This window comes from Nothoprocta perdicaria, unplaced genomic scaffold, assembly GCF_003342845.1.
Source record: "Nothoprocta perdicaria isolate Ctin4 unplaced genomic scaffold, notPer1 scaffold_88, whole genome shotgun sequence".
In the NCBI taxonomy this organism is placed as follows: domain Eukaryota; kingdom Metazoa; phylum Chordata; class Aves; order Tinamiformes; family Tinamidae; genus Nothoprocta; species Nothoprocta perdicaria.
Window position 1 is genome coordinate 1,625,514 of NW_020456176.1, and position 27,236 is coordinate 1,652,749.

The 27,236-nt window shown below is 39.5% G+C and overlaps 1 protein-coding gene across 8 annotated transcripts in view; it reads left to right on the top strand.

Moving 5' to 3' along the window:
• Positions 1-27,236, top strand: part of PROM1 (prominin 1) — a 50,063-nt gene that overhangs the window by 2,437 nt on the left and 20,390 nt on the right. For 5 of the 8 annotated variants that reach the window (XM_026052381.1, XM_026052387.1, XM_026052384.1 and 2 more), the window contains exons 2-7: positions 11,098-11,156; positions 14,118-14,144; positions 15,051-15,256; positions 20,742-20,862; positions 23,158-23,221; positions 25,607-25,696. In XM_026052381.1, coding sequence (XP_025908166.1) covers positions 11,098-11,156; positions 14,118-14,144; positions 15,051-15,256; positions 20,742-20,862; positions 23,158-23,221; positions 25,607-25,696 — 567 coding nt within the window. The remainder of the gene's footprint in view (positions 1-11,097; positions 11,157-14,117; positions 14,145-15,050; positions 15,257-20,741; positions 20,863-23,157; positions 23,222-25,606; positions 25,697-27,236) is intronic. The other 3 variants (XM_026052386.1, XM_026052383.1, XM_026052385.1) reach the window with 1 other exon arrangement.

Below are 27,236 nucleotides of genomic sequence, written 5' to 3' on the forward strand. Positions count from 1 at the left end.
TTTTTTTTTTTTTTTTTTTTTTTTTTCCTCCCTAATATTAGTATTTGAAGTTTGGTTTTTGAGTCTACTCTTAGCTTGAGGCAGCGGGGGGCGGCAATGTGATGGGATTGCCAAATTGCAGGTTGACCTTCCTGCGTTTCCAACCCACTTTGTGGTTGCAGTAGCAGCCAGGTGAAGCTGGGGCCTTGCCAGTGTCACTGTTGCCCTCCTTCAGGCCTGAGCAAGGCCAAGGAGGGAAGAAGGCTGGTGAGAGTTTTAGACTTTACGAGAAGGCAGAAGAAGAGGTACATCAGAGTCTTTGGGAAAAGTGTTTTTAAAAGTAGTTGCATGCTAGCAAGTCTGAAAAGTTATTTAAACGCTTTATTGGCTACCTAAAATGTCAGTGTTGCTGTATTTTTCAGGTTGGTTGTACTGCTCAGCTAAGAGCCTGTCTAACTAACCAAATGATCAATATTTCTCTTTTCCTGTTTAGAATTTGAATAAGCTGAGGCTGAAATTAATTAAGGAAGCCGAGTCTGTGGCTGTGGCCCAGCCTATGTCACCTCTTGTGTTAGAGATCTTCAGGGGTGAACTTGCTGTGGGCATGGGCAGCACGATGGATCCTCCAAGTACCTGAGCCTGGCTTTGCTACTGTGGAAACTCAGTAGCCCCCTCGAATGTCTTGCAGGACCATCTTTGTGCTCATGTTACATTGCAAGAATCCTTATTTCAGCTCCTGCTTTCTGTTCCGGAAGCGAGGGCTCGGAGCTCCCTGCTCCTGCTGGAGCAGGAATAACATCAGCGTAACAATAAGGTGCTGAGTGCAGGCCCTTCCTGGCCAAAGCGCAGTGTGGAGAGCTACGTGTACTCACCATCTGCGAGTAAGAACAAGAAACTATTATTTTTAGGCCCAGGCTACACTTTTCCATTCTTTGGTGTTTCCTGAGTCTCTGTTGTTGAATAGTTCGACTATAACTGAACTTCAGAGCTTGCCTTTTTTTTTTAATTTTCATTTTTTAACGTGAGCCCTGTCTCTGGCCGCTTTGTTTCTCCTTTTGCCTCAGCAGGAATATTGGAGAAGATACCATGGCCAGTCTTTCAAGTCACCTGCAAATTGGAGAGTTTAGCCTTTTAACCTTTTGTTCCCTCTCTTTGAAATTAGTATCTCATATGACTGTGTTGAGCAATTAAAACACTTTAATCATAAAAAGTAGTTATTTGCACATAACTTTATTTTCCACATAATTTTCCATGGCTTCCCTACTAATAAAGCACCCATGTAAACTGAAAATGCGAGTTTCAGTGCTGTTAGAGGTTGTGTATAGCTGCAAACACTGGTGTCGTTTGGGTAAAAATGGGCTAAGCAAGGGCCTTGCAGGGCTCCTTTCTTTGGTGGTATGATGTGTGCAGTGAAAGAAATGCCTTGTGTCTGCGCTTAGAAAACACTTTGGAAAATTGAGGAGCAGGAGGACACAAGATAAATTGGTGCCTTTATTTGCTTGCACTTAAGGAACTAGTATTTAATAAAACCATTGCTTGCTTCATGCTGGGAAGCTGAGAGATGCTCTACCTGAGGATGTCCATATGGAAGCAGGGGGCACTTCTGAAAACATTTCTGCAGCAGATGTGAGCTCTGCTCTGCTGTTTTTGTACTCTCTTGTGCATCAAAAGCATCATTCCTTTCTCCCCTGGTATTCCCAACTGCAGTGTGATCTAACAGATTGCTTGTCAAAAGGAGTTCTTTGTAGACAGGGATAGGAGGGTTCCACAGACACTCTACTAAAGACCATGATAGAAAAACACAGTTGTAGACAGTAAGACTTTTCTGATGTCTTCCTGGCCTTGTCCCTTGGTTTATGTAACCATGAATTCTGTTTTGGAGACAGGTATATGTATATCCACAATATACTTTTTTTTTTTTTTTTTTAATCAGTGTGTAGCGTAGCTGGGCCGCCTGAAGGCCTTTTCCTGCACTATGCGCACACCTGGGCTCTGCTCTCCGTGATATCCTCAGAGCTTGTCCAAGATTTCTTTTAGTACTGCCTGTCAGTTGTGCCTAGGAGACCGAAGGGGCCTCGGCAGCATTTTTGCAGGCCAAGTTTTGCGTTTCAGATGCCAGTGCACCCATCACAGTCTGAGGATGCGCCGAGTGAAGAAGGTCGTTCTTGGTGTCCCTTTCCTTGTTAACAAAACTGTGTTCTGCAAATCTGCAGTGCTGAAGGTGCAGCAATTTCTTCAGGACTCCCAGAGCGTCTGCAGCATCTCGTGTAGCTAGGAATGGGCCGGAGCAGGTTTCTTACCAGTCGGAGTCTCTAGTAGCCTGTTTCATGTGTGAATCTCTTGGAAGTTACTCCTGCTGCAGGTGCTTTGTGAGCCTCCAGACCCCTCAGCTGAGGCGTTCCTGGCCTGGCAGTGGAAACCTGCGTTCGAGTGTCCATCCTCCTGCTGGGTTTAACTGCTGTGAGCTTGTCTAGCCACAGGGCTGAATTTCTGTCTCTCTTCAGTAGTTGGTGGTCCACAGAGCTGCCGTTGGCAGTGGGGAGCATCCTTGTACTTGCAGAGGTGATGTTTTCAAACGTCTCTTAGGGATCTCTCAACTCCTTAAATATTTAAGTTGTTATGTACTTGTGGTACAGCGTTTTGAATGAATTGTGTGAGATGCTGTATTGTCTGCTGTTGAAAAAGGGGGATCGTTTGATTTTCTTTCTTCTCTGTTATAGACAGATATATCTGTCTGTTTATCTCTATAATTAACAGGGCTAGGCTAACTTTTTAGGCTTTTTTTTCTTAATTATTTTTCATCTGACAGGTCATATAGGTTGTAATCTAAAAAGCAACAAACTCCTAATTATTGTTCAGTGATGGATTTTTACTTTCATGCCAGCCGAAGTAACAAGAAGCTGATGAATCTTTGCCACAAATCTTGTTTCTTCAGTTCCCATAGTGAATATGCTTGGTTAGATTAAAATTACTGGAATTATACATTTCTCTTTCCTCTCCTTTTTTCTTCTCAGATTTCCTTTCATATACTGCTGTTTTTAAGCTGTTTTGTGTAATACTGAGATGTGAAAAAGTTGCATGTTTTTCAAAATAAGTATTTATTACTTCAGAAGTTCAAAAAGTTACTCAGCAAAATGAACATGCAAATATTACTTAATATTTCAGTTATGATTTTCTTTTAACAGTATCAAATCTTACAATATTGATCTTAAAGCTTTGAGTATGTAGTCTTCCTTTTCCACAATTTTTTTCTTATTAGAAGGGAAATCAGCTGTCATAGATGTTAGGTATTCTAGTGTATCTGCTTAATTTATCAGTATATGCATTTTAGGGAAAGGTTACCAGTTACCTAGGAAAAAAAACTGCTTTTGATAGTTTCTTTTCTTGGTTTGTTTGTTTCATTTTGCAGATACCAGCCATCTCACCTAAAGAGTTTCTGCAGTTATGTCCTGTATAATGTCTTAGAGTCTTTCTGTTCTCTGAAAATAACCCAAATTATTTTTGAGAGCTTTAAACAGTTGTTACAGTTTATTTTAGGGATAAAACGCCTTGCTTTGGATGTTTGAGTTGGCTCAAAGGTGCCTGGGTATGCCCATGCAGAACAAATATGTAAGCTTGAAGAGCAGCAGCATTGGGTGATTTTTGGAAGTTGTCATCAGGGAAATTTTTTCATCACCTTAGTCCTGTACCTTGCTATGCAGTATATATTGCAAAATATTCACTCATCAGCTGAAAATACACACAGGTTTTATACAGGGAAGATAACTTTGACCTTGGTGCCTGCTTGGAGACAAAGGTGCATTTCTTATTGCAGGAGTGCTGTCTTCTGAGCTAAGCAGCGATCTCTGTCATACTTGGAACCAGTGTGCACGCTATAGTTATCAAAGGTAGGTGGAAAATGGCAAAAATCAAAGAACACAGAGCTGGAATTCTGCAAAATCACAGTTAAGTTGCCAGAAAGCCAGTTGCAGAGGTAGTTAAAAGCCAGCAGCAGCAGGGCTTCAGTGTGTTACTCCCAATTATCCACATTTATCTTTCCATAGGCTCAGGTTATGGAATATGGAGATATAAATTTTTGTGTTTTTTTTTCATTTTACAGGGAACTTCTTGGCGGGGGGGGGGGGGGAATAAGGAACAGGAAATTTGACCTATAAGGAAAGCACTATTATTCATCCAGTTGAATATTTATTACTTTGATCAAGTTGTAAGTCTAATCTGTCTACACATCCCGCTAAAAATGAAGAAATTGCTCAGTCTCTAAGTGTGCTAAGCCAGGCAAGCATATACAGTCGCCAAGTTAAATCTTTGCCCTTAATCTGTTGTAAATCCTTGCCAGATGGTGGCCTAGAGGGAACTTTAGGTACCTACTCCAAACAATAACGAATAGCAAGGAATAGCTGCAGTGGCACAAACCCTGCGCTGCTGAAGTTTCAGTGTCTTGAAAAGGTGATGGAATGCAATTTTGGTGTGCAGTGCAGCTTCAAAGTTTGCTACTTGACTTTGTGTTTGCATGATATATGCAAATTTATTGGAGACTCCCAAGCAGAGGGTTTTTTTCTAAAGGCAGCTCTCTTTTTGTGCCTTTTTCCCCAATACTTCAACAGGAACAGAACTTTCTTTGTAGCATAAAAGAACCAGAATGTCCCTGCAAAGCTTGTTTTCAAAGGAGAGCTCTTTCATGCTAGGTGTCCCATAACAATCAATGTTTTGGCTATTTCTTTTTCTTTAAATCTGTTTCTGGCCCAGCTCTTTCATGTTTTGTCTTCACGCTCATGGAAGGCGGGGAAGTGCCTAAATAGAAAATGTGACTGGAGGAACAAACGCAGCCTTGGGTAGCTGCAGTGTATAAAGGTTTTCTGCAGAAGATGTACGTGACCTCTTTCATCTTTATGTCTAATAACCTCAAGGAAGCTAAATTTATAAAACTTTAATTCTTTCAGCTACAGTTTTGGAAAATTAGGAAGCTTTTTGTATATGTGAAAGAAGTTAATTGATTGCTACTATTATCTGATCCACTGCTCTGTAATTTCTTCATTGGAATGCTGATCTTTTCTCTCAGGAGGGTTAATTTCACATCCCTGCTGCTGCCCTGATCGCTTGGCAGTGGTTACTGCCCCACAATTTTACATCTCCAGTGGCTGCACAGCACTTGACTCCCTGCTCTCGGATTGGAGTGCATCCTGTTCAAATGAGTGCTGCAGTTTCCTACCACACTCATCTTGTCCTGCTTCATTTTGCAGCTCTCTCCCATTACCCCTCTTTTCACCCGATATAACCTAGAACTCATTTCTAGGCAGTCGTGTAGCTCATGCTTTCAGCTGCAAATAAAGCAGTGCGTGCTCCACAACGGCTGTGACCTCAAATGCACTTACCTTGCAGTTGCCTCTTGTCCTGCTCTGTGTGTTGCTGGAGCTGGAGGCAGGGCCACGGTGTTCTAGGATAAGCTGGAAATGTTCTCTTGCTTTTAATCACTCTATAACTAGAGGAAGAATCAGTGAGGTTGGAAGATGGGCATGTTGGGGAGAGTTTACAGCATAGGAAAGGCAGAAGAGAGGGAAAGGGCAGTTTGCAATAGCAGATAAGTAGTAAAAGTGTTTCTGCAGTTTAGTGTGCATTTGTAGCGTTCAGCTTCCATTCAGACAAGTTCTCGCAGCTTTTGTTATGATAATAGGTTTTGGAGCCTTGTTTTGTCCCTCAGCAGGGAGGAACCTTGCCAGATTCCTCTTTTTCCCTGTTAGGCAAAGGAATGGCTGGTGGGTTAGGATTTTGAGTGTGTGTGCACATGGAGTTAAGGATTTCCTGAATGCAAATAAACATGCAGTTGAACAGAGGACTTTCTTCTGCTCTCTCTATATATGAGCAGGTGGTCTCGTGTGAGAGCTCCAGAGGGGAGACAAAGTCCCAGAGTTTTGGTCAGAAGGAAGACGGACACGCTGCCCTCCAGAGAGGGGCCAAAGGAGCTGAGGCAATCTGGTGGTTTTGTTGACTTGGGGGGAAAAAGTGGGAATTGCATAGAGAGAAAACGTCTTCCCTCAACATTGTCCAAGCTGTCCAAGGTGGCCGTTTTTCCGCTTAGTTGGGGGACTGTCTATATCCCCAGTCTGCCTGAAGGACACCTTGGAAAGAAGGGAGTGGCATGGAATACTGTGATGTGTGTAAGAACGAGACGGCATTAAAATGATGATTAACTTGTGTATCATTGTGTAGTTCTCTACTGCTGTTACAAAGATCTCTGCTTGGTATGAGTTAAATGCTTCAGTGCTGGCAGTTACTGGTTTGCTTGAAGGGTTTTCATAATAAAGGCCTAATATGTTGTACCATGCATAACAGGATAAATTAATTTCAGTTATAGTTGGAATAACATAGGAGTTGCGCTGTGACTGAACTGGCTCAGTGGGATTGTTTGAGTGAGGATCAAGCGTAGCATTCCCAAAAGTTTTATTCCAGCTGTTTTCCTGTCACCTACATTTGGAAAGCTTTCTTGGCAGATGATTCCTGTAAGTGACTTACATTGGTACTTAATAACCAGACAGCTTATTTTAAAATCTCTTAATTATTTCTACTATCCCTTTCTGTAGAGTGGTTCTAAGAAGGAAGCCCTTGCAGTAGCCTCGTTTTCCGGTCCGAGTAGTACAGTATGGGGTACAGTACAATATTTGCATGATGCTTGTACTATCCAGCAGTTGCAGATTACGTTTTCTTAACAGGAGCTCCTCGGAGAGGTGCTTAAAATTTTGCCACAAATTACATTGGTAAATTAAGAGTTCATCTGGCTAGTTAGGTTTACTGGGGCAGATGGCGTTTTGCATGTGTGATGAGAGCAGGAAGGAGGCAGAGTAAAGCAGGAATGTAATTAGCCTTCTAAATGAGTCTCACAAGGTAAATCTCTTTAACCCTAGTGATAAAACGTGCTCTGGGCTAAAGCCTGGGATTAGTGGTGCTCTGAAACAATGTGTGCAGCTGGCAGGCCGCTTCGATTCGAGAAGTAATCCAGTTAGCTTGGAAATAGAGGACACCACTTTTAGCCCACACCTGCCCAGCTTTTTCATATTGGAAAGGGAAATTGTCCTGAAGGTGTTGAAGTCAGCCTCGAATCTGCCAGTAATGCAGAACAAAGGGTGAACTAAGTTACCTTAGTTCAAGTTTAAATAGAAACTTATTTTGATACTGGAGCTGTTGTAGTTAGGGAAGAACAGAGGTACATAAAAACAAGCCAAGATTGCAGGGAGAGGAGGGGATTAAATGCTAGTCAAGGTGTCTCCTCACTTACCACATGAGAATATGATGCTTGCGCTGTGCTCAGCACAAGATCTTCCCCCACTTAACCCTTGTGCTCTGCTGCAGGAAATATGCTCGCTATTAATGCATATACACCATAGATGGTCAATTCTTAATGCAGCAAAACCTCTGAGGTGTGTGTGCTTGCAAAGGGCTGAGCAGGGAACTGAAGATAAGCTTGAGTTGAATTTTACCAAATAGTTTTTGTCGGAGTGTATCTGATTTCCACATTTCATTTGAAATGAATTAACTGGGAATATTTCTGATGTGGTTGATACTGAGGGCTATTGAAATGATAGATTAATTGTAAGAATGGAGGACTTGACTGCTCATTGTGTGTGCCGCCCATGAGGGGAAAACAATTGCAAAGCTTCGCAGTATTTCTAAAAATCCCTATGAAGTAATATAAGTAGTAAATCTTTATTTGGCGAGGAAAATGCACATTATGCAAGTTGAGGAGAAATGTTATAGTAGTCACAGTGCTATGTATTACAAGCAACCTCTCTTTCTCACATGTGTAGTATCTAGTTTATATAATCCAAGAGGGAACATTCTGTATATATTTTCATGCTTTCTTGATTAGTATAAATTGAAAGATGCTTTAGTTTGTGCTGAACAGGCTTTAGACCTCTGAAATTCAGAAAACTTAGAATATGTTGTATTCTGCGTCGGTTTGTCATAGTGTATTCAGATTGATGCTGTTGCCTTTTGACTGGCAGGCTCTAAATAATCAAGGGGTTTAAATAAAAAAAAAAAAATCTGTGAATTGGGAACATTCAGAGAAATGTACATGTATTACAAGTTATCAGAGCTGCTTTTTTACATATTAGTTATTCTCCTTGGATATATTCCAAAGCTGAGTGTGTGTATATACCTGTGCAGCCTGCTGTGGGTGACCCTGCCCTGAGCTGCACAGTTGACTGGATGATCTCTGGAGGTCAATGATTCAGTGCTTCAGAGTAGTTTTACATATATCCAAACATACAGATCTCCCCTTTTATATATATATATATGTATATATTCATATATATTTACACATATATCTAATTTATATGAAATTTGTGTTTTATTTTTATTTTATTGTATGGGAGGAAACAGACACAATCAACTAAAAGAGCTCTAAAAGCTCAAAATCTTTATTCATCATGAAAGACTCATGATTGTAAATGTTATTTTGTACCAATTCATAATAATATCTTTTGTCAATATCAAAATTAGCTTTCTTACTTGCCTTTTGGCAATGTTTTCACTTTTCTATTAAGTAGTTTTATTTTTATTTTATAATAATTATTTTAAAATAAAAAGCAGGATTTTAGAGTAATTTTAGAATAATTTAGATCTGAAGGGACCTCGGGGCATGTTCTCATCCAAATCCTTCTCAAAGCAAGGCCAACTTCCAAGTTGGATACCGTTTGGAAGCTGGGCTGCTTATGGCTCTTCCCTAGCTCCTTTCTCCACAGCTTCTGTGGACAATGAGCACCCGTGTGTGGTCACCCTCAAACAGCTAGCTGGTCTGTGCCACCTTGTGCAGCTGGAGAGCTATTTCCTTTTCCTCTTTCCCATTAACTTTTGATTTAAATTTGTAGAAATCTTTCTCTTGTGAGTCTTCTACAGAGTATTGTTATACACTGCTAAATGTATGAATAGTGTGTGTTATGCACTGCTAATGAATACATAAACATAGAGGGTATTTTTAGCCCCTTTCCAATTGTTAAAATAGGAATTAAAATTTCTCTAGTTGCAGAGAAAATGCATTGTATTGCATTTCCTATGCACCCTGTGTTTCTTAAACTTATTTTTTTTTTTTGGGAGATAGGTAGATTTAAACAAATGGAAGAGAGAATTTCAGGTTCTGCTGAAGAAACTGCTGAAAACGGTACAATTTTTTAAGTTTGTGCAGCACTGCCTCATTTGGCTCCATCCTTTGCTGCTAAATCCCCCTGAGAAATGCACATGAGATACAATGGGCTTCCTTTGCCCTTGAATCACACCTTGATCAGGTGCGTGTTGCCCTTGAGGTTGTATGCCCTTTCTTTCAGAGATCTCCTGATGTTCAAGATGCTTATTAGTAGTACCTCGGAGTATTTGCAAGGACTGTAATTCTTCTGTTCTTACAGAATGGCTATTTCACATGTACTTCAGTCTGATTTCTGTTAGTGAGGGATTCAGCCCCATCTTTTACGGTGTATGTATACTCTTCCTAAGCTGAGATTGCATCACTACAGAGAATCCTTGGTCATCTACTTGTTAGCATCTTTCCTGTATCTTGCAGTACACTTCCCAGCTAGTGGTGACTTGTGTCTTCACTGCACTGTGATACGTTAAGAGATTTTATTTGTTTTAAATTTGCAGTCTTGGTGTCTATAGTTCTTCACATGTTTTATTTTCCTTCGGAACATTTTTCTGTGAGGTTCTCTCTCAACCAGGTGTGACGGATATGCTCCTTTCCCAGCTCAACGCTGGCCAGGGTTTCTTCAACCTAAAGATCCATGAAGGAAATATTCCTTTGGGGTGGGTGGAATAGAAGACCAGAAAAACTATTTGCTTAGGGAGTCAGTTCTGAAACTTGTGTGGAGTCTAGAAAGAGCAGAGGAAAAAAGTAAGATCACTTTCCCTATGAACTCACCAAGCATTTAATGAGTATTACAATAGCCGTTTTGGAATCTGTGGGTTCTTTTTGGATGCTCAGACTGGCTAACCTCAGGTTTCCTCAAAAAAAGGGCCGTGCTGTGTGGAGAATGTCGTGATAGGGCAGTAGCACCACCAAGTCCAGCTCCGTATGAACATGGGCGGGCAGGCAGCAGAGTACTTTTCCCTAAGAAAGATCAGATGATCCCCATGATCCTCTCCCTTTCACTACAAGGAGGTGAGAGGCTTGGTCAGGGCTCTCTCCCAAGTGCCCAGCGTTGCCTCTCGCCTGTGGTGTGGAATGTAGCTGGCCCCAAGTGGGATGGAACTGGCTCCGCGGAGCTGGCCCCACATGGGATGGAGCTGGCCTCGCGCCACTGCCGCCTCCGCTGAGGCGGAGGGTGTGGCCCTGCCAGCCCTGCTGAAGGCTGGATGGGTCCCCAGGGCTGGGATCCATTCCTGCAGCCTCTGGGATTTACTGAAAGAAACCAGTGTGGTGAAATGATGTTTGTAGTATTAGATGGAACTATTTGTGGTGAACCACTGCTGTATTTTTTGGTGAGGGCTGTGCTTTGTCTATATTGTGAATGAGGTAGGAATGAGCATGGTGGAGGGAGCTGCATTTGCAGGAATGTGGCATGTCTTGGGCTTCCTGGTTTGTTGGGCTCTGTTCCATATGCTCATGCAAGATCTCTTGTTCCCTATGAGAGCATAAGCTTGCTTGATAAGAAGAGAGATTAGGGTAATATTTGAAAGATAAAGACCTTCTCCCTTATGCCATTCAATCCAGAAGTCACCGCTAATACACAGTTTTGCGTATTAGGTATATAATTTCATACCTGTTACAGCCATAAACATGATGAAGCAAAACTGCTACCCACATCTGTCCTGGTGATTTAATAAGCTGATGATGAACTTTTTAATAATAATGCTTAAGATGCAGAGGTTGACCTCAGAAAAACCTTCACTGCATTTTCAACGAGCACTGACTTACTCATATCAGATGGTTGTCTTCCAGGTTTCTCATAAAATAAACAATTGATTAGAAAATATTGGTACTTAACAAGTTTATGGAAACACCGATGTACTTGCCTATCCTATTGATGTTATTAATTTCATCTTGCTTGTTTAAGGGTAGATTTCATACCAATCTCTCCTCAGGTTTCTAATCTATACTGTTTAAAACTCTGCCATATTCTTGCTTATTTTCAGATCTCATCAGAAAACTAGCACAGCAGAAGTTTGGGAATACACAGGGCGATTATCAAAAGGTAAGTTGTTTATGTATATCTGCATAAAATAACAGAAGTTTAAAAAAAAACTTGTTTAAAAAAAAACACAAAACCTTGAAGTACCAAATAGTATTTTAAACTTAATACCACTAGATGCAGGAATAAGATTTGTGAATAACAAGTTTGATGGTTTTGTATAAAAGTTGAGATCAAAACCTTTCAAGAAGAATAACAAAAGAAATTTCCTAAAGGATCTCTGTGCATGGTTAAAACTCCATTATAAATTCCTGTAATTTGAGTGTAGTGTGTTGCAAAGATTGAAGGCTCTTTGTGCTGAAAAATACTGCTTTTATCTAAAATTGCTTAAGAGAGAGAAACATTATTGCTCAGTTCTCATGTGGGTTTCAGCTGTTGCCCTCAAAAAGCTGAATTCATATGCTTGTTCAGATGTCTTTTAGAATTGAGTTTTCATAGCCTGCTATCAAGTATATTTCAGTTTAGGTAATGCACAAATTTGTTTCACATTACATTTTCCCTTCTCTCTTTAGGTTTGTGATTATTCTGTAGCAGTTGAAATTGTCAGGATATCTGGTAGCAGGAAAAAGCAGATTCAAGCATGGATCTAATTTTAGGGCATTCTCAAGGACTCTAGCTCGTCCTTCAGGCAGTGTCACTGGTCGAAGTCCTGCGGTAGGAACATTAAGCAAGGCCAGACCATGGACGAGTTGCTTGGTGTGAGCTATTTGCTTGTAGTCCCTGCAATGTGCTGTCCATGTCAGGCAGGCGATTATGGAACTCATAGAAGCTCTTGCCTTGGGTCAAGATGACCTGAATAGTTTTGGGTGAAAAGGCCTAGGGCTGTCGTGTCCTTCTGATAAGGAGCCTATCACTCCTGTAGTCCGATGTCCTCTTCATGACATGCAAGTGTCCTTGTCCGATGTCCTCTTCATGACATGCAAGTGTCCTTGTCCTCATACCGCGTCAAGACTTCCTAATCATGCATGTTGGTTTGTTGAGGCTTTGTGATACTTTATGTGGGACAGAGGATAAGCTGCTTGAGCTGTAGAATCTTCAGACAAAACTACAAGACCAAGCACCCCATCCATTAGTGTGAGGATAACAGTGTAGTAACCAGGACAAAAGTCATAGGAACTTTGAAGCCAATGAAAGCATATTCCCGTGCAGAAAAAGCGTGTGAGCGTAAAGTGATAAATACCATATGGGCTGTATTTAAGGAGAAAAATACAGGTCTGAGTTCTGACATGAACACAATACAAAACTTAAAAACAAATTTAAAAATGCAAATAAATTAGGACAAATTGTGTGTTAGACTGAAGCATCAGCAAGAGGTAGACATAAAGAGATTAGGGTGGTTGTAGAGGTAAGTATAGGTGCAAATGTTTTAGGGGATTTCTAAAATGGATAAGGAAATAAAAATGTCCCTGAAGGGTGCTGGTAAGTAACTGGAAAAGTTGCATGTGGTTTTGATCACTCAAATTCAGAAGTAACGAACTAGGACACATTCAGGGAATATCTCTTAGGATAATTTTGGAAATAAAGGTTTTGAGAGGATATTAGAAGAATTTGTTTAGCTTAGGTTAAAGATAGAAAAGGGGATTTGATTACTTATTATATACCTGGAGGTGAAACACCAAGAAGAAAGGACGACTACTTGGGCACAAAATACTAGCATTGAAAGGGAAAGGCGGAAACAGACCGTGTGTAATTACAGGTCAAAGGAATAGACTCACTCCTAGGAACAGCCCTTCTGTAGCAAGAATAGAAAGTTTAACTGCATTTAATATTTATTGTTAAATGACTGCTGTCATTTCTCCATTTCATTTTACCTATTTGTAGGGTGACCCAAGAGACTTTTCAGGGATAGAAATCTGGCAGGATGAGCTAGCAGATGAGGGCAGCTGCTGCACGTCCTCCCACGCAGACCACTCGCTGCTGGCACGTGCACGGGCTTAAAACAGTCAGAATCCTACTTGGCACCGTGTTTTTAAAGGAGAATATTTATTTATCTCTCATAAAAGTTATGGTATCAAATGTGGTTTTGTTTTTGAATGTCTTAAATATATAATGCAATAGAAGTTTCATAAAGATGTGTGATACTTGAGAATATTTCCTAAAATGTGGTAAAATTTCTGATTCACACACGTTGACACATCAGGCTTTGGGTGCAGGCTTCTCTGCAGTCTTTCACTAGTCTGCTTCCCTTTTCTTGTTCACCCATAAGAAAAGGGGAATTGGTATAAGAAGGCACAAACTTATCATTAGAAGTGAATGGGAAAAATACAATAAATTCTATTTTTACTGTGAAAGCAAAGGGAAATGAGGAGGAAAAGAGAAAACTTTAAATGATGAGAAATCAATTAGGAACCTGCTAACTAGACTGCAGAAGTCTTTCTTGAATGTCTCTCTTTACTTTTGAAAATTTAAAATAACCCCCTTTGTAATTTCTTAAAATCATAGGTGAGTTTTGTATGTAATATTTTCTTCTGTGTATTGTAAAATTCCTTTTGGAACCGCTCTTCCATTTTATGCTAAAGTACAGTTAGAATTAACAGTCAGCAGCATAACGGAACAGTTATGACAGGTGGATTTAATGAGGAAAATGTTAAACTGCAAAGAAATACAACCTCTAGCCTTCTCTTTTGTGAGATGTTTTGGGAATTATAAGAAACAGCTTTTCAGTATAGAAATAATCTTTTGTTGCTTTAAAATGGAAATATTTATGTTGGACAAATCCTAGATTCCTTTCACTTAGCAAGCAAATCAGAAATTCTCTCCTATATATTTTACTGTGAATAATTTTCCTTACTTAGCAGTGCTTCTATGCATTATTTTGCTTTAGTCATTTTTTATTTTAATTAGTATAATTTGTGTGTTTGTAATTGTTTCAGTTATGATTAATTATTCATTCCTCTCATGATTTGTTTTTGTGCATGCTGCCTGTGCATTGTACACATTCTCCATCTGTTTTGACTTCCACAGCCAGAAAATGTTGTCCTGACTCTTCAGGTAATGACTTAAGGTGTATCTGGTAGATGTGTAGCTTTGAGAAAACAACAAAATTAACATCTGTGTCCACTACTCCTATTAAAACCTCCGTAACTCTGTTCAATGTTATTTTAAATAGTGTATTTTTTTTAATCTAACCTATTTTAAAATTTGTGCTGCCCAAAAAATTCTTAAGGGCTCAGTTAACTAGAAGGGAAAATGAAAATATTCTTTGTGGTTACTCTGAAATTCTTTTGTAAAATCTAGCCAAATTCTTCTGCCAAAGCATGTAATTCTTGCTCTTCAGAAGGGCTAACAGTTATTAACCAGTAGTTAATGGTAATAAAAAAAAAAAATGAGTTTTCACCCGAGAGTGGGTAATTAGGTCAGAAACTTGCAGCTTTGCTACTGGTAATGCGGGATTATGAGGAAGGGTGTTGGGAAAGCTGGAAAGTGCCAGCACCACCGGTGCTCCAGCGAAGTTTCCCTTCACTGTGCAGTGTCTCTACCCAAAAGCACCTAAACCATTCCCAGTGCTGGGGAGTGCTGATGTGGTCAGGCCTGCGTGTGCTTGGGAGCTCTCCTGGGAACAGATGTGATAGATCTGTGGTCCAGGAAATCAAATGTGTTCAGTCGTAACCCACTTCAGTTGCATCAGTTTGCATCCGTTTCCTTTGAGCATGTTTCTCTCTCAAATTCAATCCTGTAGCTTCACTAATGTGCTAGTTAAATAAGTGTTAGCTGTCAGTATCTACAATATGTATTTTTTGGTAGAAAAAATGCTGATTATTGAGAAAACACAAAGTCCGTAAGTCAGTAATTTAGTCACTGCAACAAGTTAACTTAGTCTTTTTCATTATTTCCTTTCTATTGATTGTAGTTACTGTGCAATACCTGCTATTACCACTCTTTTTGTCTGAATTACAGGCCATCTACTATGAAATCGGTTTTATAGTCTCCGCAGCCTTGGGACTGCTATTTATTTTGTTACTGCCTCTTGTGGGACTTTGCTTCTGTATGTGTCGTTGCTGTGACAACTGTGGTGGGGAAATGCATCAAAGACAGAAGAAAAATGCTGACTGTCAGAGGAGCTGTTTTGCAACATTTCTTTTTGTTGCTTCTTTAATAATAAGGCAAGTGTAATAAAGAGAACAATTCCGAGCTTTGTACAGCACTAATTTTGCAGTGTTACATGATAAATAATGTTTAATTTACTGTATTTTCCTGCAGGTGCAAAAATTATTTTTAGAGCAGTATAAATGCTTAGAGAATATGACCACATTGTAGAAATGCTGTTACTTTTGATGTCCAGTGGCCATTGTATACTAATTTGAGAGACTTCTAGATGTGAAATATGAAACATTATTAAACTAGATTTCAGCAAATTAGGCTTCGGCCAGTATTGAAATGACAATTGGAGATTGCTATGTTAAATTCATGGACAGAAGATACAGTGTTTTGTGTTCAGTTACCATTCCACAGAGTATTTAGGGTATAAGCTACTATTTTGTTCTTGATAGTGTAGTGGTGGTGAGAAAAGCAATTCTGTAGGACCTCCTTGTGCTTTGGTTTGTCCTTCAGACTTTTGTGTATGTTCAAAATAAGAGGTTTTCTTTTAGATACAGATAGCCTTGGTTAAACCTGCTGTTTATCTCACTATAAAAAACTTGAGTTTGGAGACATTTTTGCCCTAGTCAGTGAAAGAGCACACCCTGTTCTCTCCTGGGTCTGTAATGGGCAATTTGTTCCTCACCCTCCGTAGTTTCACTCAGCTACCATGGCTCAAGGCAGTGTTCCTGCTGCTTTATCCACATGGCTGGGTTTTGTTCTGTTTTCCCATTGAAGGTTTCAAAATATATTACTTTTAGTTTAGTGAGTTTTTTTTTTCCTATTTTATGTCAACTGCTTTGGTTCTTCACCTGCCTACTATTCTTATTTTGTGATCATTCTCCAGGAAAACATTGTCTCTTGATCTGCAGCGTGTGTGTGAATGTTGAGTCAAGTGAGACTTGCAGTTAGTCACTTCACTGTAACCCACACATTATTTTTTGACTAGTCTGTCATGACAAATTGAAACCCTCCTTATGCTCAAATGCAGACAATGCTAAGATCAAGTATAGGATCACGCCTGTCTGTCTCTCTGCATGGCTAACAAACATCTTACTTAAGGAGTCTGAAGACTAGGAAGCTGAATGATACAGCTGGTAATAGATGTGTCCCTGCTGTGATGACAGAAGTTCTTCCATGTACAGCAGTGCCTCAAAGAAAGCAAATCATGTACCTGGCAACATCCTGAAGCAGAAGGCCATTCACAGAGCCCGCTAGGTATCCTTACATCATGTCTTAGGACACTACATTCCAGTTATAATTGGTGATGTTAGTAGACATCATCTGTTAGTAGAAAGATGAAGACATTCTGCTCCTTGTTGGTCTCTTTAACTTGGGCGTATGCTGTCAAGCTATACCTGTGCAGGCGCATCTCTCCAAATCATAAACAGGAGATCTGTGATCCTTTCCCTAGCACATACCTGGGAAGGACTAGGAAGTTTCCCTCTTGAGCTCATCCTTTTTTCATGAGGCACCTAGAAGGTGTATCAGCCTTTTTACCAGAAGGGATTGGTTGGCCTGAGCCCTGTCTGCAGCTTCCCACCAGCAGAGATAATCTCATAGGACTTGCCAGCTAAGTCGCTAATGCTGCAAGTGCTGTGCCAGGCAAGGCAGGACTTTGCACCTCTCGTGTTGCTGACCCCAGCCCAAGTGAGGAGTGAGGCAGGGCTGGATCACGTCAGTGCAGAGCAGGACTTGGCTGCCCCCCTTCAAGGTTGACCTTGCCAAGGGAGAAGATGCTGTGCCCTGATTGACTACAACCCATGGCAACCTGCTTGCTACTGTATGAAGTGCAAAGGGACAGTCTAGTTAATAGGCATTAGTTCAGCCAAAAAAAAGATAGAGACAGCCTGAAAGTTGCTTGTAACTAACTGTTTCTCCCCATATTAAAACTACTATAAGAGGAAAGGCTCTGAACTTGCACCCGATTGTGCATATAGTCCGTATCTCTTGAAGACTTAAAGGGACTGGTCTACTTTTCTGTGATACAGCATGCAAGTTCACACTGAGATACATATATACTGTTACAGTAGGTTTTTGGTGGTTTTTATTTAGTAAAATACGTTTTCACTTTTTCACTGATAGATTGCTATGGTTATTTGTGTAAGTTCTTAATATTAAGTGGATTAGAAAGATGTGTAAAGGATATGTAAAGGTGACGGCTTAAAACGTTCGCTGTAAATCTGCTTTCTTGAAGGAATAGGATAATTGCTACGTTGAGGAAGCAGGTCAACAGTGATTATGGATGTGATTGTTTGTCTTGATGGAAATAGGTCTTAAGCATGTATTTTTCCAGTAGGTGTGTTTGTGTTTTAAAATGTTTATTTTGGCAGATTAGTCAGAAATACATGTGGCATTTCTTGTAATTAACTGTTCTGGCGTAGGAATATTGCTTTCATGCAAAGTAGGATTCTATTATTAAAGAGCACAGGATGTAAATACATTCTACCTAAGTTGTCTCCATATCAAATCCTCCTGTTAGGCTAAATTTATTATTAAAACAATTATCTAGTTTGCTTCAAAGGCTCACTGATTATATTTTGAAGTTATCTGCAAGCTTAGGAAAATACCCATTTTCTCTGGGGGAGAAATGTAGCTTTAAATCTTCTGCTTCATAAAGCAAGGGAGGGACATTTGTGTTTTAAGCAACTGTACACTGCAATAACAAATTTCATACTATTCCCACTAAGTGGCTTTGCTTTCAGGTGGAGAAGCACACATGCAGTTTTCTGTCCTTTCAAGTGAGCTTGTGTTGCAAGTTCTTTTTTGAAGTTACAGATATTACTGTGTATGAAGTGCCTGTTAGCTAGAGAAAGCCGTGTCTGAAGGAAAATAAATTATATTTGGTATCTGGGAAGTCCACATTCAGGCATCATAGAAGGTCTGTTAGGTATTGTTGAGAATCTAGGAACCAACATCAGTTAAAGGAATAGATGGAAAGGTCTGTATGGAAAGCTCTGACCTGTTCTTTTTCTAAATTCATTTTTCTAGTAGCAAGGAGAGTGGCATTTCCCAGGATATAAATCCATTCAATGTTTATATACTGTGATTTGAAATTTTTGCCAGCACAGCAAAGCAAAAGCTTGTGCAACTGGCTCAATAAAATATTATCAGATTGTGAAAGAACCACCAGAATTTGCAAACAGAATCTGACTCCTGCTTCTTTCATCTCTTGTAGGAAAGGCTTGTCCTTTTCAGTCCTGCTTTATTCCTTTCTCTTTTCAACTGCTTATTGAGTGTTGAATTGCAGCTCAATTATATAATGAATAGTATTTTCCTCTCTGATGCTTGTTATTTTAGCTGTATTTGAGTTATAGGCGCTCTTGTTTGGAGTGCACTGTCTGTTTAAAGCATCTCCCCTATCTTGTTTCCCTCCACTCTTCCCATTTAGCAGACCGAAGAGAAAAATGATCATGCTCAAATCTTACAAAGTACTGTTTTGTTGGGCTGGAATTGACCTTCCTGGTTGGACAACATAACACTGAAAAGATATGAAAACACTGACTGTCCAAAGAACAAAGATGCTCCTATGAACTCAGGCCCCGGGGTGATACACGGATGTTTGCTTTTCTTGCTAGTTTGAACTTTTTCTTTTTTCACTGAAAAGAAAAAAGATTTTCTTTGCCTACCTTGACAGAAGAAATGTTTTCAAAACAGTTACCCTCACTGAAGACTGAAAAGAAGTAATGTATTGTGGGCATCCAGAACATGGACGGTTTGTTTATGTTAAAGCTCCTGCAGTTTCTTGGAAGTTCTTGAAGTTCTGTAGATGATGATAATGGCTCCTTAAGGCATGTTTGGCCTTAATGGACACACAATTTTGTTGTTAGTTAAGTAAACAATGAGAAAAGTGACTACTGGTGCCCCTTCTTTCGATAGTGACTTCTGGGAAAGTGCATGATAGCCTGTTTTAAGGAGACAGTTGTGAAATTTTTGTTTGAGAAACAATCTTTGGATGTCAAACTGTCATCCTGTTCTGAATTCTTTAGGAGACGGAGAAGAGTGTTAGTGAAGCAATTCTAATGATTCCTATCAAATTCCTATTGAGTGATCTAACGGACGAGTAGCTTAGTGTGTCCTCATCTTGTGTATCACGCTCTGGAATCAGACCTCTTCTGCAGACAGGGTTTGACAGTGTAGCAAAGATTTTTGAGACCGGTCTTATTGGAGGACAAGTCTTTACCTTGGTTGGGGAAAGTGAGGATGGGGAAAATTGTCAAAATAAAGATAAGATTAGTTTTTACATCAGGGTGTTTACTCCTCTTTTGGTAAGATATAGCTATCAAGTGATCACAGTTACCCATCTGCTCTCCAACCTCTCGTTTCTCATTTGTGTGGCTGTATGCTGGGTTCCGGTAAACCTATGTTCCTGGAGCAAGCAAGGCTTGTACTTACTCTGTGTATTTTGTCAAGCAAGGAGCCTGGTATGAGTTTTCTCAGTGCTCAGCAGCAATTGCTAGTCAGCAATTTAAAATACTAGTTCTTAGGTCTTTTTTACCCCCAATGAACAAAGTTGGTCAGTTTGGGAAGAGTACGGCACCATTTGTGCTGATGGTCCGTTCCCTTGTCCTGATGTTCAGATGGCCATAAAGAGCTTTTCAGGACACTGCCTTTCTTGCACTTATTTTGTACTGACTTCCTATAGTACTGAACCGAGCCCACATGACATCCAGAGCTGCCTGTAGATCCAGGAGCATCCTGAAGCCACGGTGTTTCCTGCTAGAGGTTTACCCTGCACATGGTGTGGGTTCATTCTCCTGTTTACCCTTTTCCCCCCTAAACTGAACAAACAAAGAAACATCACATGTGCTGGGAGCTTTGGAAAGCTTCTTGTGGGCTTCTTTCTTAACACTTGTGCAAGTCTTCCCTGTTAGGATTAGAGTGGGGCGGTGGGAACGATCAAACAGGCGATCGTTTCCAGCAGTGCTCCTTGGCAGTCTGTCTTGCTTTCTACCTTTTTGTTTGACTATTAGGAAATGTTTATATATTTTTGGAGTCAATATGGACTATTCATGTCCTCTTAAAACATACATGCACGTCTGTAAACAAATGGAGCCATTTTCAATAAATGTGGCTGGCGTTTTTGGATGCAAATAATTCCTTTTCTGAGTTATTTAATGAGCGGCCTCATGTAGATATGTCAAGGTTAATGATCTCTGTAAAAGAGACTGACATTTTAAAGTAATTCCTACTGTTCATGTAGGCATGCACATTTTTGGAAATGCAAGTACTGAAGTAGCTGAATGTTAATAATTTCAGAAGACTTTGGTATAAGATAACTTTTTCTTTTTTTTTTCTTTTTTTAAATGGCCCTTACGGCTAGTTCCTCTACTCCACCTAGTGGTAAATAGAATGAATATAAGAATTTGTAGTAAGAAAGTGTGAATTCATGGAGACTTTCATCTTGATAATTTTATTTATTTTTTTCTGTGTATGTTTTCTGTTTTGAAATGTCGGAATGGGCACATACTGTGATAAAGTAACATTTGTCATCTGTATATTTTTTTGCAGTGTTGGAGTGCTTTGTGCATATGCTGCCAACCAGCACTTAACAAACCAAGTCCGAGGGGCAAAGAAACTGGTTAACAGTAATTTTAAAGATCTGAAAATTTTCCTTAACGACACGCCGGCGGTAAAGACTTTTTTTCTTTATAATGTGTGTTTGTGTGTGTCTTTGAAGTAAGAAAGGTTGCAGAGAATAATTGTTTCTTTCACTTTCATATTAAGCATACCTGCAGTTTTTTTTTTTTTTTCAATTTTTTGAGTGGCAATTTTTCACATAGTAAAATATTTGAGTTGTTTGGATGAATCAGCAAACATGGAACTTGATTTTCTCATTGTGCTTCCTGATTTCTCTGCCTTCTGGGCTTGTGTGTGTGTATATTCTGAGCTATAGTCTTTTTTTTTCCCAGAAATGTTTTTGACTGCTTAGGCTTTTTCTTTAATCAGTTTGGGCCATAATCGATGAGTTGCTTTTTTTTCTGCTAACAATAGCACGTGAGAAGAGGAGGCATCTGGGGATTGTCCTGAAATCTTTTTGTGCCTGGAGTTGCTCCATACACTCCTATTCCTGTGTGCGTGATGTGGCAACAGGCTGGCAGTGCAGGTGTCCGGCAGGAAGAAGTCACATCCTGTAGCTTAGGGATCTAGAGCACCTTTCTTGGAATCACAGAATGGTTGAGTTTGGATGGGACCTCTAGAGATCATCTAGTCCAACCCCCCTGCTCCAGCAGGGACACCTGGAGCATGTGGCACAGGGTGGCATCCAGGCGGGTTTGGGAGATCTCCAGAGAAGGAGACTCCACAACCTCCCTGGGCAGCCTGTTCCTGACTCAGGGTACAGGAGGGGTACAGGGGTACAGGAGGGAATTTGACATTGGAAGATGTGAACCAGTTTCATCAGCCACCCCTGGGTTCCTCATTGCAGTCTGCTCAGTGCTTGTGACAGGACATGTCCAAGCAGAAGATCTTTTCTATAAAAGTAACTGTCTTAGAGAAAAGGTCGATACTAGCTAAAAAGCAAACACTGCAGTAAAAGTAATGTTAGAATTTACGTATATTATTTTTTTTCTTTCTCAGACTAGACATTTAATTGCAGAGTCATCAGATAGCTTGTCCATCAAAAATAAGATATATTTTTTCATATCATATGTAATTTTTAAGAATAAGAAGGAAGTTAACTTTTTGCAAAAGTTGCAGTTGAGTCCAATTCATTGGCTATAAAACTGAAACCCTAGCTGATGTCTAGCTGTCCCTGTCTCCTCGGGATGAGCTGTATAACATGTAAGAAGATTTGAAAAAAGAAGTCACGTGTTTAGAGTCATTGTCATGGAAGACTTGCAGACTGTGCAAGTATTGAGTGGTAACACTCTTAGCTGTACTGAATCGCATTTCATCCGTGACATTGCTGGAGACAAAGCAAAGCTTGTAGCCCTGCAAAACATTAGTCCCCAGGTTACAGTAGCAAAATAAAACCAAAAAAATGCATTGCATCCTTCTCGGGAAGAAAGGCCCTTTTTTCATTATTTTTTTTGTCAGAAAAAGAGAGTCAGCACAATAGTAAATTTATTGTTTAGTGACATTTCCCTATGCCCCACTGGAAACCTGAAAATTCAAGCCAAGTGTGTTTTGGCACACACTGGAGTCACTTATTTTGTACTGGAACCCCATTTATCAGCTATATTAACCTCTATGTTCCTTCAGCTCAGAATTAAACTGAAAGTGTATTATTTGAAACATGCAGAAATCTGTGTGGGTTACTTAATGCTTTTTCAAATACAGTATAGCAAGATTTCAACTTAGAATGGCTTTTTGATAATCTTTTGTCCCAGATCAGAGACTGGCAATAGGTGAGCTGATGTTTTCTGGTATTACCATTTCCTGGTACAGCCCAAGTTGTGATTAGGCCAGTCCATTTTGGGGTAAACAAATTTAGACAGAACAACCAGCTCCCTTCTGCAGCTGAGCCTTGAGAGGCTGCCCGCAGTGCGAGCTAATCTCATAGGTGAATTGCATCCAAGTTAGTTGTCCATCCACTTACTGTGTGTCCCTCGATGAGACAGGGACTTTTTCCCTAGAAAATCAAGTAACAAAGATGTACAGAAGCTCTTGTGAAATACTTAGAAAGTCGCAGTCCCCATTACTCACCAGCTTTGAGTTTAACCTTTTTTCCCCAACCATATTCTGATTAAGTAGATCTCTCAAATTCCCAACTAAACATCTCTCTGTCCAGTTGTGCTAAGCGAGGATTTAAAATATTTTATTAGCTAAATACAGTGGAGTTTCAGGATCTGAGGAAATTGCAAAAATACCTAAAATATTTCAAAGTGCTGTGATTTCTCTGACATTATTTAAAAGCATCATTTTTTTTCCCCATTTTTCCAGTTATTTTAAATAGCTTTTTATAAAATTATCTCTTTTTTTCCAGCAAATTGACTACTTGGTGAGCCAGTACAATACAACCAAAGATAAAGCACTTTCCGACCTAAATAGTAAGTACTTTGATTTAAAGGCGGTTAGTGAAGTGTATTTAAAGTGTGTCATAAGAAGATGCAAACAGCTTATAATGCAAAGTGAAAATTTAGTTATGATAATGTGGTTTATGAGAATATGTTTTTCAAAAATTGCTATTCTTAGGATTTAGTTGCATTTACCACTAAGATTTTCTCCACATAAAATATGTCAGCATTGGTGTAATGCATATTATTTTCTGAAATATAAGTTTTGTTTTTTTAATAACACTTCAAGTATAACCAGGCTAATATTTTATTTTCCTTTTTATAGATCAGTAACTGGTAGTACTTTGTATCCTTTTAGATTTTTTTTTTATTATTATTTTTTAACTGTGAAGACAAATGTCAAGAGACGAAGTCACTAGCTGTTTCCACTATTGCAATGACTGGTAACTCCCTTGTATTTTTGTTGCCATTATACCTTTATCCTTTACACAGCCAGAAGCTGAGATATAAATTTATCATCTTCCTGAAGGTGCTTTAAGGTATTTGACATTTCAGAATGAGTATCTAAAGAGTCTGAGATAACAAAACTTGAAAAACAACTGCTTCACTTTGTTGCACTTTACTCTTCAATGCAGCTATGGTACAAGGCATCATCTTTTTGAAACTCAAAAACACAGATTGATTGGTTTTTTTTCAGAAATTTGCCTTTTAAAACAGATAATAATAAAAATGTCAAATCATATAGTATTGTTAGAGTTCAAGATGCATTACTAGCATGTGTTAATGAACATGTTATATTTACATCTGCATTGTAGAACAAAGCGACATATAGAAGTAGCAAAACTAATTTTAAATAGTGTTGCTGCTGAAAGAAAGTTATGTGATTATGGTAACATGGTGCATGTTATAGATTGACTTGCAGCTTCTAGATCCTGTCCTTCAGTGTATGATTTTAAAAAATACTTTTCAAACTGATTTTCAGTGTAAGCAGCTTGACATAACCCTGAGGTCAGTGTGTCTTGGCTGTATAAGACTACTGAAGCACGTAGAACGTGGCTGCCAGTGTAGCCATATCCCATCTTCACTACTGATTCCAGGCAAGAACATTGTGATCCTGAAAGCTGAGTGTCAAGTTTAAGTCTAAAAAAGATGAATTGACACCTGCATCTCAAGCACGAGTCCATAGCTCCCCTGCTAATAAAAACTGAACATCTACATTGAATATTTATTCATTTTCAATGGAAATTTAATGTGTTGGTGAGTTAACGTGGAAATTTATCCCACATTTGTTAACAGGGACATCATGTTGTATTTGTGGTATGAGTGCCAGTCAATAAATAAATATTTTTAAAATTTTTATTATATAGCATTGGAAGATTAGATTTAAGTTTGTGAAACCTGGCAACACAAGATTTCATTCTAAGAGGATCAACAGTAGAATAAACCTCTGGAGAAATGTAGATGAGTTGAGTCTGCCCACCCTAAGGAAAGGCTGAAAAGTCTTTTCTGCTTGATAAAAATTTTCATCCCAAGTTGAAATGACAGTGCTGACAGTAATGGATGCTTCTGCTATGTGCTGCTATCCTCATCTTCTCAAAAGAAAAAAAATATCCTCAATATACATTAACCGTTTGCTGTAATCTGAAAAGGGAGAGGACCCAGGGACTACCTAAAGGATAACGTTTAGATGGAGATGCCAAAGCCGTCCCTGCATTTGCGTGTCCCCCAGGCCCAGCCCTTCTCATTTTTCCTGGATTCGGAATCGTTTCTGTTTGTGGACGTGGGGGCAGCCACGGGTGAACGAGCGGCCTGGGTTGGAAGGCAGGGCCCGAGCGCCCGGGTCTGAGCACCGGGGCCGCACGCGCTGCCCCGCGGGGCAGGGCCTGGCACACAGGAGTAACGGAGCTCCCGGGATGGCAGCTGGGAGCGTGGGCAGGCCTGGCCTGTGCCGGACCTCCACACTGCTGCACAGGTGGGAAATGGAAGGAAGGAGCAGGATCTGTTTCCTCTTTTGCTCTACAGAGACATAGCCTGTGGTGAAAGAGTATAGGCTGCAAAATGCCTGTCCAGGGGATAGATTGTTGGGGAAAAAAATTGGTTTCCAGGTCCAATGAAGTACATGTTTTGGAGTCTTTTGGAATGTTTGTGTCCTTACCCATATGGTCAAATACTAATGAATACTCTAGGCTGTATTTTGGTTACTGCTTCCTTTTGTAAGTTTGCTGTACTGTAGCTAAACTAGAGTTGGCTCTTGATATTCTCCTTGTCACTAGGTCACTAAGTTTTGACTGTTTGGGCATTACAGAAATTTTAATAATTTCCAAATATTTTGTTAAGGAAGAGTCTGATAGCACATCTGCTGAGAAGTATTTTAGGTTGGACTGAAATGTAATGCGTTTGTTTCTTTTCATGCTACAGATGTGGGACCTTTGCTTGGTAACAGAGTTCAAGAACAGCTGGGGAAAGAAGTACGTCCTGCACTTGATGCAGCTTTGACAATGGCAGGAGGTAAAGATGTGAACAGTTTTGCTTTAGTTAATGTTCTGTTGCCATGGTAAGATGAGCATCATCTTTCTAGAGCATAGCACAGAATGGCTTTATGCAATGCAGTAGTTCAGCTTACCTTTTTTTCTATATGCCTTGATGTTTCTTTTAAACAGAGAATGTCAGGTATTTCTAGGTATAAATGTATCTAAAAAATAAGGCAAGATTTAAGTGCCAGTGTTAGTACCTAGTTTCAGTAATCATTGAAGTGAAATGAGAATGCCATGCTGCAGCTGGTTTTCTCTTTCCACTGAGTATAAGGGAACCTAAGAAAACTGTTCTCTTAAACATCGATAAGATCAGTCTGTGGATATTTGCAAAGTGATTTTCTTACCACTATCTCAATTTTAAGTATTTATAGTCTACTGAATTTGTAAAACTAGTGAACTTGCAGAGAGGTGACAGTTGATCTGTGAAACGTGAAGTTAGATCCACAGCTTTATAATTGCTTGGATGAGGGTGAATTAAGTTTAAAAAAAAACCTTTTTAAAAAAAAATTTAAAAAAAGATTTTTTTAATATGTTTTATCTGTCAGGCAAATTTTATTCTTTATAGAGACTGATGGAGATGCTCATTTTTTTTTGTAGACTGTCTGAATAGGATAACTGCTCTTCAGACAGGTCAGGCAATGAAGGTAGACTGGCCTCATTGCTACCTAGCCTATCACGAGAGTGCCAACAGCTACCACTTTTTGACTCTTTGAGCTTAGCATTGCTCCTGGCTTAGTTCTGTGTCTGCCTTTAAAGAAAAGATTACGTTATTATTTAGAATAACGTAAAGAAAAAAACCTAAGAAGGGTTTTTTTAAGGAACTAGGTACAGATTACAGAGCAAAGTGAAAGACATCGGTGAGCTTGAGTTGCTTCTCTTTATTTATTTTGCCCATGAACATGAAATTATTCATATAGAATTCTTTCTTGTTCACATGTCGTCATTCTCCTTTTTGCTTTATTTCTCTGTTTGTCTTGAAGTCAAAGTGGAAAGGGCTATTAAAGGTAAAAGTGACAAAACCTTGTGTTGTGTGAAATGTGCTTTATTTTTGTACACTTGTGCATTTTTAGTTGTACCTCTGTGTGGTGTGTTTTTTGTCTACTGATCACTTGTCTCTGTTACGTTGCTATGTTGTGTGATTGGATTGAAATCTAAAGGCAGGTAGTATTGAGCACATGCTAATGCTTGGCCCATACAACAAGTTGTCTTCCATTTTTATCTTGCAGCTTCATAATTTCATAAGACAAATGTTGAAAATACAGTTTTGTGGAAGTGGATTTTCTTTGTAATTTCTTATGACTGTGTACACTGAAAGTTTTTTCTGGAAAGCATTGAGACAAGAGAGAGGGAAAGAGTACAGAAGAGTAATTTGGGGAGTGGGTAGAATTTCAATAAAAGTAGCTTGGGCGTATTTATTTGTTTGTAGGAAGGCAAAAGTGGTGTAATTCCATGTGCAATGCAGGTAAAATCTTCCCAGTTTTTCTGGGATTGGGCAGAGATTTCTATACAAGCAC